Source organism: Streptopelia decaocto (assembly GCF_964273445.1).
Source record: "Streptopelia decaocto genome assembly, chromosome: 7".
In the NCBI taxonomy this organism is placed as follows: Eukaryota; Metazoa; Chordata; class Aves; order Columbiformes; family Columbidae; genus Streptopelia; species Streptopelia decaocto.
Genome location: NC_138661.1, coordinates 57,172,730 through 57,190,602, shown reverse-complemented (window position 1 = coordinate 57,190,602; position 17,873 = coordinate 57,172,730). Strand labels below are relative to the sequence as shown.

The 17,873-nt window shown below is 48.4% G+C and overlaps 1 protein-coding gene across 1 annotated transcript; it reads left to right on the top strand.

Moving 5' to 3' along the window:
- The first annotated feature begins 1,738 nt into the window (after nt 1-1,738).
- NRIP3 (nuclear receptor interacting protein 3) lies at nt 1,739-17,588 on the top strand. The gene is made up of 7 exons (XM_082057488.1): nt 1,739-2,154; nt 8,820-8,999; nt 9,656-9,738; nt 13,350-13,489; nt 13,892-13,944; nt 14,043-14,140; nt 15,489-17,588. The coding sequence occupies exons 1-7, from the start codon at nt 1,981-1,983 to the stop codon at nt 15,502-15,504; spliced, it is 744 nt and encodes a 247-aa protein (XP_081913614.1). The 5' UTR covers nt 1,739-1,980; the 3' UTR covers nt 15,505-17,588.
- Nucleotides 17,589-17,873: the final 285 nt, after the last annotated feature.

Genomic DNA, 17,873 nt, shown 5'->3' with positions numbered 1-17,873 from the left:
CAGGGAAGGGAGATACTCTTCGGGACAAAGGAGAAACTCCGGTGCTGCATTTTAAAGTGAATCTGCCTGCTTGGCATTTTCATTACTTTAATTTGGGCTTTTTTCTATATGTCTCAGTTGCTGCAAGGGGATTGTCTTTCCCTAGTTGCTTTCAGACAAAGTCCTCTTTTTCCTCTCTCCCCTACATTACTTTGAGGGTCTTCCTGAAGTATTTTTCCCTGTCCTCTTCTGTCCTTTTCCTGCCAGAGACAGGAGTGTTTCCCTGAAGTTGGCCAAAGGCTGATGGCATCTTGGTGAGCAGAAAGTGAGTCTGGACTGCGTTTGTGGGGGAGAGCAAAGTCAGGTCAGCACTGCAGCTCCTCCCAAAGGTTAGGAGCACCCTGGAAATCAGGCTTAGCCTAAATCCTGGGCTAAGCTCTGCTTTTCTTGTGCTTTGTCTTGTGCATCAAAAGTGTCTGTCGGTTTAACAAGAACCAAATCCATGTGGGGTGTTTCCAGATCTGTACCATCTCTCCTGAGGTGGAGCTACATTTTCTCCTCACCTATTTCTTGCAGTGAATGAGTTGGAAAGTGAAAGGTTCAGGTGAATGCCTACTGCCTGAGCTGCACTGCTCAAAGTGTGGGGCCCTTCTGGGAAAAAAACAAAACAAAACAAAAAGTGTTTCTCTCTGGTGAGAGATTATGTATTACTTAAAAATTCACTATTCTAATGAAAGAAACCTATGTGTGCTGTGAGTCTTGTTAAGAAAATCCCCTTCCCTAATGATTATATCAGTCAGGCTTTACACTATGAAAGTGTATTAAGTCTGTTAATGTGTATTAGTTCACATTATATCCTGTAATGTAATGAAGTAGTGGAATTCTGTTGGAGACTTTAGTGTTGTTCAGGCTTAAGTAAAACAAACTAAAGGAGAGCCTGGCCCCAGAAACAAGGATTTTTCTTCTTGGAAGCCTAGAGCTGCCTATGAAGGATAAAGGATATCCCTGGACAACCAAGATAACACCAGCATCCCAGCCCTTCTAACATGTCTTTGAAAGTCTCCTGACATTGTTTGGCATCACAGATAAGTAACTAAAGCAAGACTGACTCCAGGGACATCCGGACCAATAGACAAGCATAAAAAATGCTTCAAAACTGTAGTTGCTTCGCAAAGTTTGGCTCTGATTAGTAATCAGTAGTGTGGATGCTAGTGATTAGTCAAATTGTGCTGTACCTGAACGTTTGATGGGTATAGAAACCCTACATAAAACCACATTTGGGGTGCCCCAGTTTGGCTGGGACAATTTTCTTGACAGTTCTTACTCTTCCTTGAGTAGACAGTGACAATGCAGATCTGTGCCTACAGTGCTTTGGTGAGGCCAGTAGCACCCAGAGCCTGCCCTGATCCCTCTGGCCCCAGGCACAAGGTAGCAAACCTCGCTGTGACCGGTTGCACAATCCATGTGGGGCAGTGGCATCCAGGACCACACGGGTGCTGGGCAGCTGTCACCTGCTGTGATACTTCAGACTCCCTGTTCAGCCCAAAAAAAGCGGTTGCCTGCAGAGTTTGGCTGGGCGATGTGCTGGCTCCAAGGGCTGTTTTCAGCTTTCAAAGCCCCCCCGGCAGCCTCCGGGGCAGAAAAGAGAGCGCCGGAGCACCGTGCCGGTGCTCCGGCGCTCTCTTTTCTGCCCCGGAGGCTGCCGGGGGGGGCTTTGAAAGCCATCAGATGCCTGCAGCTCATCTGGCTTTCAGGAGAGGCAGCGAGGAGGAACTGCGCCGATTTATTCCCTTCGACCGAGCCTGAGCTCACCCGCCGTTGTCTGTGCAACGTATTGCAACGTGCCCAACCCCTCCTTCAGCCAGCGGCGCTGGCAGGAGTACCTGCTGCTCTCCAAACGTCACCCGGCTCCGGTTATAAAACACGGCGATATACCATCTCCCCGGCTCCATCTCTCCGAGAAGCGCATCTTCAAGAAGCGAGCTGTACACGGGTGGAAAGATGTTTTGTTCGGGTATCCTGACAGAGCCCAGTAGGAAAGAAGTGGAGATAAGGGAAGCAGCATCTCTCCGGCAGCAGAGGAGGATGAAGCAGGCGGTTCAGTTTATTCACAAAGATTCTGCAGATCTCCTCCCTCTGGATGGGCTGAAGAAGCTGGGGACTTCCAAAGATACTGTAAGGCTTTATCTAGTTTACTGGAAGGGGACTTAAGCAGCTGGTAGGGCAGTGTTTATTTATTTTTCTGTTAGCAGGAGTTGTTGTTTGCTTGTGGAAATTGATTTTTAAAAATGAGGCTTTTGTATGTAAAGGGAAGGGCATATAAATATGATGCTAGTTATCACCAGGGCTGCTTTTTACTAGTAGGTGCTTTCAGATGCGTGGCGCTTGAATATTTTTTTTTTTAAATTATTTACATAAAAATAGAATACTGTTTTTAGTATTAAAATCCTCTCTGAATTAGAGTGAATCAAAATGGCTTCATATAATACGTACATATATACACATATGTTCATCTGTGATGCATATGTATGCCCAACATATAATCATAAAAGATTCAGTAAAGTGCAGTCACTATTACTTCAAAATATAAAACTGCCAAGATTACACTTTGTTGAAGGCTTATGTGTGTATATATATATGTACATATATATATATTTTTTTTTTTTAACGAAGAAACATAATTCTAGGTTTTAAATATTTACATATGCAATGATCCATGTGATCATGTATTTGATGTACAATATTCTTCATCATGTCCAGGGGCTGGAGAGCATTTCTAAATACTAATGTGCACAAATGTTTGAGCTTTCTCTAATGGGAAATCATACTTAAATGTAATATCAAAAGTTCTGACGTAACGAACAAAATCTAGAAAATATATTCTAAGGAGGAAAGCTCCTCTATTTTTTTTCCCCAATAGCTGCAAAATTCTTGCAACTTGTAACACACAATATTTGCTTTTTTCAGTGCTTGATACAGGTTCATTGGAAAAAGTGAATCTTCATTTTCAGTGGGGTAGTTTTGTTCTGTCACAGCCCTCCTGCTCCTCTTGGTTAGGCTTGGCTCTGCCTGGCTAAGTGGAATGAGTTGGCTGTTCTCTGCAGTGCACATGGACATGGTTGTTTTGACATCCCGAATGTTTTCCAGTTGTAGGGAGTGAAGCTCCTGCCCAGGGCAAGGCTTGGAAGGAGCTTTCCTGGTCACCATTAAATGGCAGCCCTCTAGGGAGTTACAAAGTGCCTTTCAGAGCATGATAGTGGTGTCATTACTGTTATCTGCAGAGTCTAAATAACATTTCATGGCTCAGTAATCCACAGTGTGCAGGGCTGAGGCCCTGATGACACGGGTTTCTGCTCTGCCCAGACGAGAGAGGCAACAGGTAGCAGGAGCCAGGGGCCCTGAGCACTGAAGTCCTTGTTCTTGCAGCAGTGATGACCAGGTTTCGCCCCAGCACCAGTGGCAGAGCACAGGGATCCTTGTCATGGTCCTGATCACAGAAACATCACCCGAGGTTTCCTCCCTGCTCCTGTGCCTGTGCTGGCTGAGCTGTGGCTGCAGCATTGCCCCTGCTACACCCACAACCCCTGCGAGGAACGTCTCATGGGGGCCTCTCCCCAGGGATGTGCCCAAGCCTGAGGGAGGTCCAGAGCTCCTGATCTTCTCCAAGGACAAAACGAGGTGTGCTGTGGCAGAGGTGTACACTGTCCCAGCTGCAGCGGGTCTCTGGCTAGGGTGAGAACGGAGCTGGTATGGGCCACCCCATTGCAAAACCACCCTGGCCCTATGCCACAGTGGGTGGGGATAGGACAGTGGGCACATGTGGCCAAGGCAAGCCCACCACAGTCAAGGTAACTGGGTTCTTCTGTCCCATGGGACTTATGGGGAGTCCCCAAAGCAACAGCACTGACATGTGCTCAGGCCCGTTTCTGCAGCCCCAGAGAAGATGCTGTGAATTTCAGAGTTGTTGCGGTGGGTCGTGTCACAGCAAAGTGACGCTGCCAGCACCACCAGGCTCACGCTGCACACAGCCAGGACGGCAGCGAGCATCGCTTCAAGAGGTCCCACCGTGCCTCCCTGGTACTGGGGCTGCCTGGATGTCACAAGAGTTGTCCCCAAGAGGAGTGGGAGATTGTGTGTCTCTGAGACTGGAGAAGTACCAAGAGCCTCTGAAATGTGGGACTCCACCATGGCATGGCCCCAAACTGAGGGGTCCAGGTTCAGAGGGGCTGAGCTGTTTGGTCAGGAGGCCCAGGGGTCTTCGCTCAGGGCGTTTGCATGCCTTCCTTGTGAATAACGGCACACCTCCTAACAAAGCAGCACATTTTCATATCTGAAGCTGCATGACAGCTGTGGTGATGTGGGTGGAAGGGTTTTTGACGTGGCCAGTGTTATTAATGCAAGGTTTCCTGTGGGGGTTTTCCAGCAGCCTTGGCAGGAGAAGAGAGGAGGCAACAGCTTCCCAGAGGTGGGGACAGGTAGTGAGGACAGGCCCTGTCTGTCTGGGTGACAGCTGGCAGCAAATACTCCAATTCTGGGGTGAAATCCCCTTCCTCTTGGCTGCAGTGCATGGGGTGCTGCAGGTCACTGGGGCGGGTGTGCTGGCGTCCCCCAGATTGTGTGTCACTGCTCAGCTCCTGGAGTGGCTCTCCTGTTGATGCCCTGTATAGGTAGGTTTGATAAATAATTGTAACTATTTTAAGCCTCTGATATTTTTCAGTATATTATTCTGAGTTAGACCGAACTCTTCTAGCTCCTCACTCCCCTTACATATTCCACTTCGTTTGCCTAGCGTAAGACCAAACGATAACATAGCACACATTGGATTTGGCAAACGTAGGGCTGGTTGTACAGAACATAAATTGTTTTATTTTGGTGCCTCACTATTAGCCTCCTCCTCAAAGCCCAGAAAATTGGCATGAGAGGGTTGTTAGCTGGGATTTGGGCTTCCTGACACTGTAGCCGTGACCGCCTGCCTGGCTCTGGCAGGGTGTGCTGGCCATTGGCATCTCCTTCTCGTGCTCCAACCTTGCCCTGAGAGCTGCTGGACCGTTTTGGAGGGGTTTGCCTGAAACAGTCCCACATCAATTTACAACCTGAGAAACAAACTTATAAATAGTAACAAACAACAACAACAAAAAGCATTTCTCCTCTCCCAAAATGCCTTCAAGAGCCTCCCCTGGGTATCCAGGTCATCAGCGCAGCTCAGGGTGCCCCCCCTGTCCATATCCCCTGCTTCTGTAGCTGGTTCAACATCGCAGTTAATTGCAGTGCACTACCCAGAATTACTTGTTTCTTGGTTAAAATGCAAAAAAATTCAATGTTATGTGCACTGTCTTAGACAGGGACCTGGCAGCTGCCTGGGCACCTGAGGAGCGCAGGAGAGTGGGTGGCACCTTGTCCCACCTCATGCCCCTGTGAGGGGGGCTGACAGCACGTGAGCACAGGCTGCTGGTAGAAGAGGTGAATTGGGATGGAAGACGGAGAGAAGAAAGAGAAATTGGTTATTTACTGGGGTGAGCTCCACTGCTGTGGTAAAACTCCTTGTTTTCTACTGTCTGGTTACAGAAGAGAGGGCAAACCTCCTGAGATGGGCTTGGGGAGGGGAAGAGCTGGCATCTTCCCTGACTTGCGTCTCCACCTGAGTGAAACTGTTTTTGACAGGTCTTGTTATCCCAATATCTAGAAGCCAAAATAGTGGGAAAACTGCCAGAGAGATGGATACCGCAAGCTGCAGCAATCCTCTTGCTTATAAATTAGAGAGGAACAAAACTGGACAGAATTGTTTGTGATTTGACAGACAGGGGTAAATAGGTTCAGCAATAGCTGGTGTCTCTACTCGCTGCTTTTAGGTTTCTACTGTGACTTTTTAGGGGATTATAGGTTTTACAAAGTCTTGGGGATGGAAAAAATGCTGGTTTGTAACTTACACAATAGTATGTAAGATTTTATTTTTTTATAAAACTTACAGGGTTTTTTTTGTGATGCATAGAAAGACAGTACCAGGTGATGTGGGTTACTTCAAACAGCTGTCCTCGCTGTGTGGCTGCCCTGTGTGGAGGGAGAACACGGCTGCCTTCCCCATCGCTGTCACGGGGAGGTTTTCCTCCTCTCCCTCCCAGACATGGTTCGCTTGCAGCTTTCCAGCAAAATGTGCGTTTGCAAATGTCCCCTGGCACATTGTCTGTTTACCAAGTACGTATCCATCACTTGAGTCATCTCCGTGACTAACATCCCTCACTCTGTTGCACACAAGAGTCAAGGGAAATACAAGTTAAAGTGAACTAATTAATAGCCTGAGACAGGATGGTGCTGCAGGGAACCTTTTCAGCCCCCTCTTGCTAGGTTATTTCTGTACGGGAGCACAACGTAAGCAACATTTATCTCCTCGAAGGCAGGATATGCTGCAGCTTTCAGAAGAGCAAGCATCAACAAAAGACAGTCCCATTTGCAGTGGTAACTTGTGTTGTCTGGTCCTGGATTTTTTCCTTTTGGTGATGGATCCCATATAGGATTCATAAAACCAGGGCCTGAGAAAACCCACAAACGTAACTGGTTAATGATCCATAGAAGAACTTGTATTAAAAAAAAATTAGGTTTAAATCAAGGGTAGATGACAGTTTAAATAGCAATGATGAGTGTGCTTGTGACTTCTTCTCCAGCAGATCAGAGAGCACCCAGACTGTCCTGGATGATTCAGAAATTTGTCTCAGTCCTAGAGAGGGCTGGGTGTGAGGAGGTGACCACTGTCTTCTGGACAGCTGGGAACTTCACTCATCTACGTCTCCCGTTACCTACCCCTTCATTTCTGTTTTTTGTTTGTTTGTTTGGTTTTTTTTTTTTTGATGCTGTGTAGAATTAGTCCTGCAGATATGTGCCTGAGATGCAGGCAAACATAAAGGGTAAGAAGGACGTGCCATCCGCTGTCAGCAAACCCTGACTTGCGTTTTTGCTCAGCTGAGGAGCCTTGGAGGTGATCCCAGTGCTGACTGTGCACCTACGGCTTCTGCCTCACGTGAGGAAGTCCTTGCTTCCCAACTGATCTGCTTGTCCCTCAGCACAGGGTCCATTGCTAGCAGAGCCAGTCTGCTTGCCTTTCATCTGTTAAGTAATACTGGTGTCTGCTGCTCAGTCTCACTGGGGAGGCGGTGGTCACCAGAGAAGTGCTGGACGGATTTTGTCTCTCCCTTTTGCTGGGAAGTGCAGATACATTATTGCCATTACACAGGACACGCTCTCTAGCACCTGCAACCGAGAACTGTCATGAAATGTTATATCCTTCCAAATTTTAGGTTGTATGCAAAAGTAAAAACAGTGAAAAGTGGGGAAAAAAGGAGATTACGTGTCCTGGTGACCACTGGCTGCATCTACTTGATGTCATCAGTCAGGTCCAGTTTAACCTCCCGTGTTAAGCTTACAGCAGGATCTGAAGCACTAACGTGGCTGCAGTTATTTTAGGATGATGTCAAGTTGCATTAGCCTCTTGTGAGTGCCGTTATTTAATGTGCCGCACAGATGCACTGTGCGCACTGGCTGACTTGGGAACCGTGGCCTGAGGTTTTCAAAGTTGTCCTGATCCCATTGAAATTCCCTCAGGAAGAAGAGGTTTGCTGGTTTAGATGTCTCTTCAGACACACAGGCGTATTTAATACGAATGCAAATATTCAGGAGTGAGCCAGTAAGAAGGTCTCACTGTGGAGAAATTAAAATCAGAAGGAAAGGGTTGTAATGGGGGAGGAGGGAAAGGGGAGATTAGCCAGGCAGAGAAATGAGCAGATAATCAAGCAGAGTCATTTCACCTCTAGCGGAGTATGTGCATCCGTCCGTGATGAACATTAAATATAAAAAGGCTTTTGGGAAAGCAGTTGGAGGAAATTTTGGGAGGACACATGCTTCACACAGAGCAAATGGAAATGACAGAGAAAGCAAGAAGCCGCCATACAAAGCATTGGAGGTTTCTGGGAGGATTTCTACCCACCTACCTCAGATGATCTTACCTCTTCCTTCCTCTCCTTTCCCTCTGCAGCATGGCACCCAGCATTGGTCTCATTTACTCACTTTCAGCAGTTAAATACCAATGTGGACAGAAAAGAGTTGCAGGGCAATTTTAGACCAAATTCTGATCAAAAGGCCAGACCAGGTCTGACAATAGACAGCACTTGTAGCTCCCTTCTTGCAGTTGTGCCTGGTTCACTCACACCTGTAAGAGCCAATGCACAAACACCCCAATCAGCTTCTTAAATTCTGGGTCAATTCTTGCAAGGAGCTTTGCCACAGGTAGAGGCTGGACACAGGTATTTCCTATGCCAGCAATGCCAGTGCTCAGTGAAAGCATCTGTGTTCATTCAGTAAGTTCACACACCTTTTTCATTCTTAGGTGATGGGTGTCATTGGAAAATAATTTGTTATGCTTTAACTTTTCACATCACTGCAGAATTCCCGATATCCTTAGCAAAAGTTAAAGGCAATTACAGCTGAAACACCAGCTTGAAAAAGCCTGACTTGTTTTGATTCCTATATGAAATCAAATCATGAACTTGAGTTCGGAAAAAGAAAGGCATCTCTCCAAATTCTGCTGAATATTTTGAAAGGATTATTCCCTTGCCAATACAAAGTAGTTCTCTTTAGTCAAAGCCAGATAAGCCAGAGCTGGCAGGAGAGCACATAGATGTAGGCTGGGAAGAGGACATGGAGTCTGGAAATCAGGGAGAGTGAGACTTCAGGGCATCCCTCCTGCAAGAGCAGCACTGGCCGTGGGCACCGCAAGCAGGCTGGCGACGCAGGTCACTTTGTGGCTTTCCTCTGACTTCACCCTGCTTTTCTGTGTCTGTTTTTTCTTAAAGCAACCACATAATATCCTGCAGAAGCGCCTGATGGAGACAAATTTATCAAAATTACGAAGCAGCCGAGGCGGGTGGACTCCTAAGAGTGATATCTCAGCACAGACCAACAAACTGAATCAAACCAAACTGGGCAGCTCAGGGAAAACGGAGGATGAGGAGCTCATAATGGTGAGCTGCCAGGTAATAGTCCCTGCCCAGCCTTCTGTGTATTGTTTGTTTGGTTTTTTTCTCCCCCCCCGAGATTTTATTTCCAACAGCCTCAAACTGTTGTTGTTCTCCACATTACTCGATTAGGGTCGTGCACCACCGGGGCTGTCACAGCTGTAGAGATGCTCACCCTCTGCGTGTCTGATGGATGTCTTCCCTTGGACATCAGGGTGGAGGGAGCAGCGAGGCTGGGGCGAGAAATTATCCATGGTGAATCCCTGTGCTCCCAGCCTGTTTGTTTTCCTGAAGTGCCATTCCTCCAAAAGTAATTTCATGTTTCTCCTTTTTACCCCCATACTCTTTTGTATTTTCTGCTCTCCACAATATCCCCTTCCACCTGGGGCTGCCCCTTCTGCTGTCTGCAGGGAAAAATGCTGCCGGGAAGCGCTCAGGACCCAACACCATGTCATTTAGCAGCAGCACCTTATTCAAAAAGCAGCTCGAGAGCCAACTCTTGAGTGCCTGGAGTAGAAGAAGTAATACTCTGCAGGCACAGAGTGTGCAGTGGAGTCGGCACAAGGAGATGTTGGCATTTTGGTGGGGCCAGTGTGTGCGGAGCGGAGAACCCGGACACCCTGCGCTCATCCTGTATCCTACACATCATCTCCCATCTCTGCTTGTTCTTGCAGTGTGCGGGGCAGGAGCTGAAGGCTGTGGTGGACACTGGCTCACAGCACAACCTCATGTCGTCTGCCTGCCTGGACAGACTTGGGTAAATATCCAGCTGGATTTCTGCTTTGTGGGAACTCGGGGTACCTGGCAGCACAGGCTGTGCTTCCAGGGCTGGGGCTTTGTTCATGGCACCAATGGCCATTCTGGGCTTTGGGCTGTGCCCAGGCAAGCCCCTGAGCCTCCTGTTACACCCAAATCCTGGCTTATTCTTCAATGTCCTTGCAGGTAGCTGAAATAGAAAGCCAGTTGTACCAACCTATTGACCTCTGAGTAAATCCCTTCAGAGGGCTGGATGTGTTTGGATTTTTTCAGTGCCTGCTTGTTTGTCATTCAGTGCCTTGTGAATTAGCTGAAACCTCCCTGGCCTTCTATGTCCCCAGGGCATGTGTGGGGCTGGAGCAGCCCTGCCTTGCCCTGCAGGTCCCCACTGCCCGTTGTGCTCCTGCTGGCGCTGCAGCACTGCTGGCTCCAGCACAGGGTGTAAAGCAGCTGAGTGTTTGCATACATACCTGTGCTCGAAATTTGCTGCATGATGCTACTCCCAATAACAAATTTCTCACAGTTGAAGGGAAATGAAGTGTATTTATGTAGTGTTAGAGAGCTGACTGCCAGCCCTTTGTGGCAAAACTCCCACTGATCTTCAAGAAGCAGGATCAGGCATCAGCTCACAGGGTATCAAGCAGATTTTGGCACTTTATTCCCATGGAGTCATTGCTTTTTATCGCCCACTTGTAGTGATTATGCAAAAGCCAATTGTAGTTGCTTCTTGAGCACTACTGCATGGCCCTGGATGAATGGTGCCTGCTTTTCTGTCCAGGCAGCAATTAACTTTTTTGCACAACAGTGTTTAGTAGCTGGAAGGTGGCTGCACTTACCACAAGCTTGTCACAGACTGTGACAGCTAGTTTGTCACTAGCTCAGCCTAATTTGTGGATGACAGCAGTTCATTTGGAGGGATCTCATCGTTCAAGATACTGTATTGGCTGCTCAACATGTCTGAGTTGCACAGCGATGCTCTGTGACGGCTCATCTGCTCTGTGCTACTCATGCATGTCCTGTGCAGTTTTTGCAGCACCAGTGTGTTTCTGCAGTACTGCCCTTCAAAGAGCACTTAAGAAATAGGTTAGAGCCAGTTTCTGCTCTCAGGTTATGGGGATTCCCTCCTGATTTGAGCAAGAACACTTTTGTAGCCCTCAGCTGGACAGCTGCAGTTACGAGATCCTCCCCATGTTACCCATCAGCACTGAGTGAGTTTTGGTTACTGCTGGCTGGGACCCCTTGAGCCCCGGGCTGTGCAGAAGCCATGCTGTGTGTGCTGGAGCCATGCCGTGTGTGCAAGGAGCCATGCTGTGTGTGCAAGAAACCATGCCGTGTGTGCAAGAAACCATGCCGCGTGTGCAGGAGCCATGCTGCGTGTGCAGAAGCTGTGCTCTGTGTCGGGGAGCTGTGCCATGTGTGGGGGAGCCATGGCGCATCTGTGGGAGCCATCCGTGTGTGCAGGAGCCGCGCTGCACGTGCAGGAGCTGTGCCGTGTGTTCAAGAAGCCATGCCGTGCGTGCAGGAGCCACGCTGCGTGTGCCAGCAGCGTGGCCAGAGCGATGCTCATCCTGCTGATACTGCTGGCCAGGGCGTGCAGCAGGCAGGGCTGCCTTGCAGGCAGCTTCCTGCAGCTCCTTTGCTGTTTGTATTTGTGGGGACAGAAGCTAAAGCCAGATTAACAAAGCAGGTTAAAAGCAGAGCTTTAATGCCTGGCTCACTCTGCCATCACTGTGGTAGGTCCTGTGTGACAACAGGCACCGCTCCAGGATGTTTTACTTCAAAGCAGTCCAGCGCACGTAGCAGCGATAAAACATGAGTTTTGTTTAAATCCAGCCCTGGAAGGCAGCAGGGAAGAGGCGCGATAGGCAATTTTTCCCTTGTTCCCGCCAGGGCAGGAGGGCCCTGCAGTGAGCTCTTCAGCGCTGCTGCCTGCGGCTGAGGCTCAGCAGCTCTGGGGATGGGCCCTGCTGCTGAGGTCTCTAGGGGCTCAGCATCTAAAACCGGTGTGTGTGTGTTCCTGAGGCACAGGCTCAACTCCTCCCTTTTTCAAAAATTGTTTTGCCTCTTGTCATGGTGCCGTGTTAGCTTTTCCCCTCGCTTCTGAGGAACATGGTGGGGTTATCTTGCAGGTTGCCTTAGCACAAAAAATCCTCTGCAGAAATGTGGGTGCAGCTGTTACATGGGCAGATCTGGTTACTGCACACTGCTGGGGATTCTCCACTTGCAAACCCAACTCCAAGATGCACCATGCATCAGGGGTTGTCCTCACCTCGCTGTAGGTTGCTGGGCAGCTTTCAGCCATGCATCGCCCACAGGTTGTCCCTGTGTCTTTGGGTCAGTCTCAGCTGTGATGAAGTGCTTCCTTGAAAGTGGCTTTACCCTGTCCCCTTCCTGCAGCCCCTCTGCAGCCATGGTCACACTTGGGAAAACCATCTGGGTCAGCTGGTGCCAAAGTGAGGAGCCATCTCCATCTCGGCTCTGTTCAGGTCCTGGCTCCAACACCATGGCCTGTGCCCCATGGTGGTGACACATGGGGAGAAACAAAGACCACAGCCAAAGACCACACGTCTTCCCTTGAGTGGATGGAGAAGTCATTTGAGTTGACCGTACCAAAAAAAGACATTCCAACCTGTCTCAGGCCTGCGTAACGCCAGCTCAGGGCCAAACTGCTCATAACTTCTTGCTGTGTTCCCGCTGCTTTTTAAGGCCAGTCCCTAAGGGAAGCAGCAGAGGAGATCCAGCTCCTTCTCTCTGCTACCTCTCCTGGTCCTTGTACCTGCACCGAATGGCATGGGTGATCCCACCTCAGTCCCGGGGCCTCTGCCTCTGAGGAGGCTGGTCACCCCAGGATGAATGAACAGACACACACATACTGCTGCAATGCAGCTCAGTAGACAGGTACCTCAGATAGCTGGAAAGCAATGCAGCTTTTATGGGAGAGAGAGATCACTGCCTTGAAGTGCCTTTCTATTGGATTCTCGTTTGTTTTAAAAGAGAAACTGAAGGTAAATAATTCATCAGTGTTGTCAGACTGGTTCATGGAACGTACAGAGAAGAAACAACCGTACCTGAAATATCTGCAGCACTCTTTTTTCCTTTTCTTGAGCTGAATGTGATTGACCTGTCCCCATTTCCTCTGAATAAACGCAGCAGCAGCACCTGCTAACAAGCGTGGATCAGGCACGCTGCCCTGGCTGTGAGGCATGGGGACGTGGTGGTGGCAGCTCCGGGGGTGGCAGCTGGAGTGGAATATCCCTTGCTTATGCCCACACTGCATTAGAAGTTATTTTAGATCAGCAGCAAGTCTTGAGGAAATACAGGAAAAGGGATTCCTCAGGTAAAAAGCAGAATCCAGTTAGGAGCTCTGCTTGGGGCAAGGGCTGATGCGGCCCCAGAGTTGTGTCGTGGATCATGCTGTGGTCTGATGTGGCTGCTGGCTACATGCAGAGCATCACAAAAAACCTGCCAGGAAAGCAGCTTCCCAATATCCATGTGGTAGCACGAGTAAGCTAAGAGCATTTTAGGTGTAAGTACCCTCCAAACACAATTTGCTCCTTGCTGGAGCAGCAGAACAGTGTTCTGTTTCATGTCAGAAGTGTTTCCAATGCACAGGTTAAAGGAGCACCTCAAAGCACTCCCTGGTGATGAGGAGGTGGTTTCGCTGCTGAACAAGGTGAGGGCAATCGGCCAGATCGAGCACCTCACCCTCACGCTGGGAGCCATCCCTGTGGAGTGCGCTGCCCTCGTCGTGGGTGAGTGTGTGTGTGTGTGCTCCTCGGGTCCGGGCTGGGGCTCTGCTCCCCTCACCCCAGGGGAAAAAATGAAACTTCAGAAACATATTAACATTAAAATAGAAATACTGCTTTTCTGGAAAAAAATATCCCTGTTTGGCCCTTCAGATGGAGGGAGGGTACGCTCAGCAGGGCTGTGCTGGCAGCACCGGGCTCACAATCCATCATGCCCATGGAGCGACCACCATGTCTCCCTGCAGGCGCATCCGCCTGCCCTCGTTTGATCACGTTCCCCTCCAGAGTAACTCAGTCCCTTTATGAGCGGGGTTTTATTTAGCAGAGCAGCTGTGAAGGAAGGATGGAGTCACTGACAGCATGGGAAAACATTTTTAATGTGTAAATCTGAATGTTCCTGTTTTTCAGAAGACAATGAGAAACCCTTTTCCTTTGGGCTGCAGACACTTAAATCTCTGAAGGTAGGGATTTCCAGCAGGGCTTTTACCTGTGCTGAGGCAGCTGGGACCACTGTGTATTCCAGTTTTCCCTCTTACCTAAAGGCATTTATTCTCTACAGTGTGTCATAAACATGGAGAAGCACCACCTCGTTCTGGGGAAGACAGAAAGGGAAGAAATCCCATTTGTGGGCAGTGGCAGTGCTGTGGAAGGAGAGCAGTAAGTTATTGGAGGGGGGGAGCTGCATGTGCACCGCAGAGCCTGACGGCAGTGTCCCCAGCATGGCCATGGGGGAGCCCCCAGACCCTCGCTGCAGGCAGGCAAGAGCTCATTGTTTTCATCAGTGAATTGAGTTTTGAAACAGAGTCCCAGGCTTTTTCAGCAGCCTTTTTCAGCTTTTGCTGCCTTTTTTTTTCCCCCAGTAAGCATTATACAGCAAAGGGGGTGTCTTAACATGTACTTTTTGGAGGTCACTGGAAAGACTACTTGAGCTCTGCTTTGAGAGTGTTCCCAAACAAACCTTTTTCTGGAAAAAGTTTATGAAGGTGAGTAAGCCCACATGAATCTTTTGCAAAGTGCAGAGAGATCCTGCCTGGAGATAATGGTGTTGCCTCTTCTCCCCACGTTGCCTCAGCTGCCCTCCTGCCAGCTGCTCATGATGACCCTGACTTTTTCAGCCTTATTTCTGTACAGAAAGAGAAATCTGTGCTGTCCACTCTGGTACCTCCTTAATGTGTGTAGCTTGTGACAGCTGGCTCTGCAAGCAGCAGGTAAGGCAATCCAGGCACTGTACGGGGCTCCTCCTCGCTGAGCACTGTGAAGAAGAGACATCTCACTGCCTCCTGCCTCTGACTTAGGAAACTCACAGGCATCAGGTGCCTGAGAGGAGGATTTGCACTTGTGTGCCTCTCTGGCTTCACAGGCATCACTTGTGGTTGCTCAGCAATGAGTGCTGCAGACCCAGCCATCTAAAAAATGTTTGCTCACTGCATAAGAAAGCTTCTTTGGTGAATGATGTAGGGCCGCACTTTTAGCTGCCTGTAATGACCAGCCACAGTCATTTTGGATGTCCTGCAGTCCCTATGCAGCTCGAGCCTGCTGTGCTGGGCACTGCTGAGCTTGAGGAGCCTGGGTGGGAGCAGGGAAGGAGCAGACCTTCCCCAGCTAATGGTATTTATGTTCCTTGGGGAGTACATGGCAGGTGTACACAGTAGTGCCAGGAGTCAGGACAAGAGGGCATGTGCACCCCTCATGTGTCCCGGACACCCACCCACTGTGTGTCCAGGGCAGCTCTGTGGCCACGGATGCTTCCAGCACACGAGCCCAGGGAGCGCCTGGTACAGCACCACAGGTAGGTTGTGCTGCAGTGTAAAACCAGAGGATGTTTTCCCTGTCTCCTTTGAAACGGGGATGAGAGAGGCATACTGTAGTTCTGTCACCACTGCAGTGATGAATTATTTCTTGGTACTGCATTCATGGCCAAATCTTTCTGCCCTTTTTGTTTTTTTTTTTTTTTTTTTAATGCAAAATGCCTGTTATATTGAATGTATTTTCCTTCCTGTTTCAGGAGTTCAGAGGCATAAAGAGAAACTGAAGCACTGTCCCCACACAAGAGCTTGACATCAAAGAAATCCTGTGCAGCTGCTCCAGATGAAACAGCAGCACCGCTGCTTTGAAAACATTTATACTAGGCTACAGCTTGAGTAGAGCTAAACTAAATCCTGTTCAGTAGCCAGTAATTTAGAGATATTGTCATATTTATCTATGGGTTTTGAGAAACAAATGTGTGCTTATTTTCTGGACTTTTCTATATAGTGTCCTCTTTATTATGAAAGGTTGGGAAGACCTTATGTATTTCTTCTGATTAGAAAAATACTTTTTTATAGTGGCCTCATATGAGTAATTGTATTTAGCTGTGATTAGAGGCTATCAGAATTAAATTTTTATTAATGATTTTTTCAGAGGCTAAGCATTTATACTCCCTTAATTGATATTGCCACATTCAAATGGCCATTACCAGGAAGTTACTCAGAGTAAAATAACAATGCTAATACCACCTAAGAATTATAGCTCATCCTGTTAGCATAATATTGTTGCTATGTAATTAGGGATGCAACTGCTGGCTTGATGAGAAAGAGCAATTACAGAATTATTCATGGGTTATAGGCTTCTCTGCAGTGGCGTGGCAGAAGCACAGAAAGAGGGCTTGGAAGGGCTCCCGAGGTGATCTCCCACAGCCCCAGCTCGGTGCGGGGTCAACACCAGCAGCGCGCCATGGTGCTGCCTCCCTGGGGCTTGAAACTCCCTGAGGAAGGATCCTCCAGGCGGGTCTCAGCTGCCTTCCATCAGGAGTAGTCAGGAAAAGTAACCATTGTATTGAGCCAAAAAGCAACAAACAAGCACAAAAGTACATTGTCCAGAAGGCAGCAGATATAGAGCCTCATTGATGTATCAGGAACCAAATGGCCCCAATATGCCCCCAGTTCTCCATTGCGCCAGGACTGGTGCCTCTGCCTGGGGCACCAGCAGCACCTATGCTCTCACTCATGCGAGTTACTGACTCCAGCTGGACTTCGGTGTTGCTGCCAGAAATGCCATATTTTATATATATGTATTTACAAATTGATTGGGATCTTAGGCACAACACTGACCTTGATCACCCTCAGGGCAGGTGGGAGTTTTCACCAGGACAATAATTTCATTCGGTGTTACTGTCCTGTGGCAGTAAGGTTGCTGCTTCACATGCTGCTTGCTTGCAGACCAGAATAAATGTATGGTACTGCCCAGGGGAGCCTGGCCTTGTATAATACAAAAGCAGCTTTCTAGAGTTTTAAAAGCTAATGGGAATTAACTACTGTCATCTGCTGAAGAGGCATCTTTAAAATTCAGAATAACACCCTTGTGATGTTCTGCATCTGCTGATGGCCAGTCCCGCTGCAGCCGGCTCTGCAAGGGCCGGTTATGTGTGTGGGGAGCAGGACTGCTGCTTTGGCAGCTCTTGGTTGGAAAACCCTTTGTCCCCAGGCAGGCACAGGCTGCAGCACAGCTCAGCCAGGCTGGGGGTTCTCCCATGGGGGGTCCAAGTGGCTGCTCGTGTGCTTGAGCCTCCCTGCAGACATTGATGTGCTGCTCACCCCTGCATCCCACTGCGCTGAGCATCACCCGCAAGCACCGGCATTCTTGCTGGCATTTCCACTTAGGAAGTGTCTCAACAGTCCTGGGCAAGGACCAGTCACTTGCCACCTCGTGGCCACCGGCTCAGGTCTGGAGCCTGTCCTGTCAGTCTGTGCCCAGTAATGCCATGGCATCGAAGCTGGATATTTATCTCCTGCAGTGGGTGGAAACGTCTTTTCAATATTGGGTATGACTAGCAAGTCTGAATTACCTGTATTTTGAGCTATTTTCTATTTTGGTGATAAGTTTCAGTGCTTTATCTACATACAGTTTTTATATAAGACAGCTATATATATATATTAATATTTATAGGGTTGGGCTGCCCACGTCAGTCCCACCAGTGTGTTGTAGAAATATTTCACTAAACATGGAATATATTTGATTATTTTGTATGCTATGAGTTTGGTATTTTGGTACTTCATTCTTTCTGTGCTCATTTCTGTGTTAAATGTCAAATTAAATATAAATAAAGTTTAATTGTTATTGCTGTTTATTTGCTTGTATCCTGGATATGCCAATTATCTGTTTTCAGTGCACTTCCCTATTGACAATGGGAGTTTGTTGTAGTCTTTACCCTGTTGGGCTCTGTGGTGCTTTTGTGATTGTGTTGGGAATTGCTGTCGGACTGTGTAGGGAGTGGCAAAGTGAATGTGCTAACTGAGCAGGTTAAATGGCACATGGCGCTTGTGGCAAAACATGAGCATTTGAAATCCCAGCCTTTTGTTGCTGTGCATCTCCTTCCCAAAGGAGGTGTGAGATCCTGTTTGTGCTGCAGCAA

Bases quoted from the DNA above. Each gene is read 5' to 3' on its own strand.
- NRIP3 (XM_082057488.1), top strand. From the start codon at position 1,981: ATGTTTTGTTCGGGTATCCTGACAGAGCCCAGTAGGAAAGAAGTGGAG. The intron at 9,000-9,655 runs GTAATAGTCCCT...TTGTTCTTGCAG, and splicing joins TCATAATGGTGAGCTGCCAG to TGTGCGGGGCAGGAGCTGAA. The intron at 13,490-13,891 runs GTGAGTGTGTGT...CCTGTTTTTCAG, and splicing joins GTGCGCTGCCCTCGTCGTGG to AAGACAATGAGAAACCCTTT.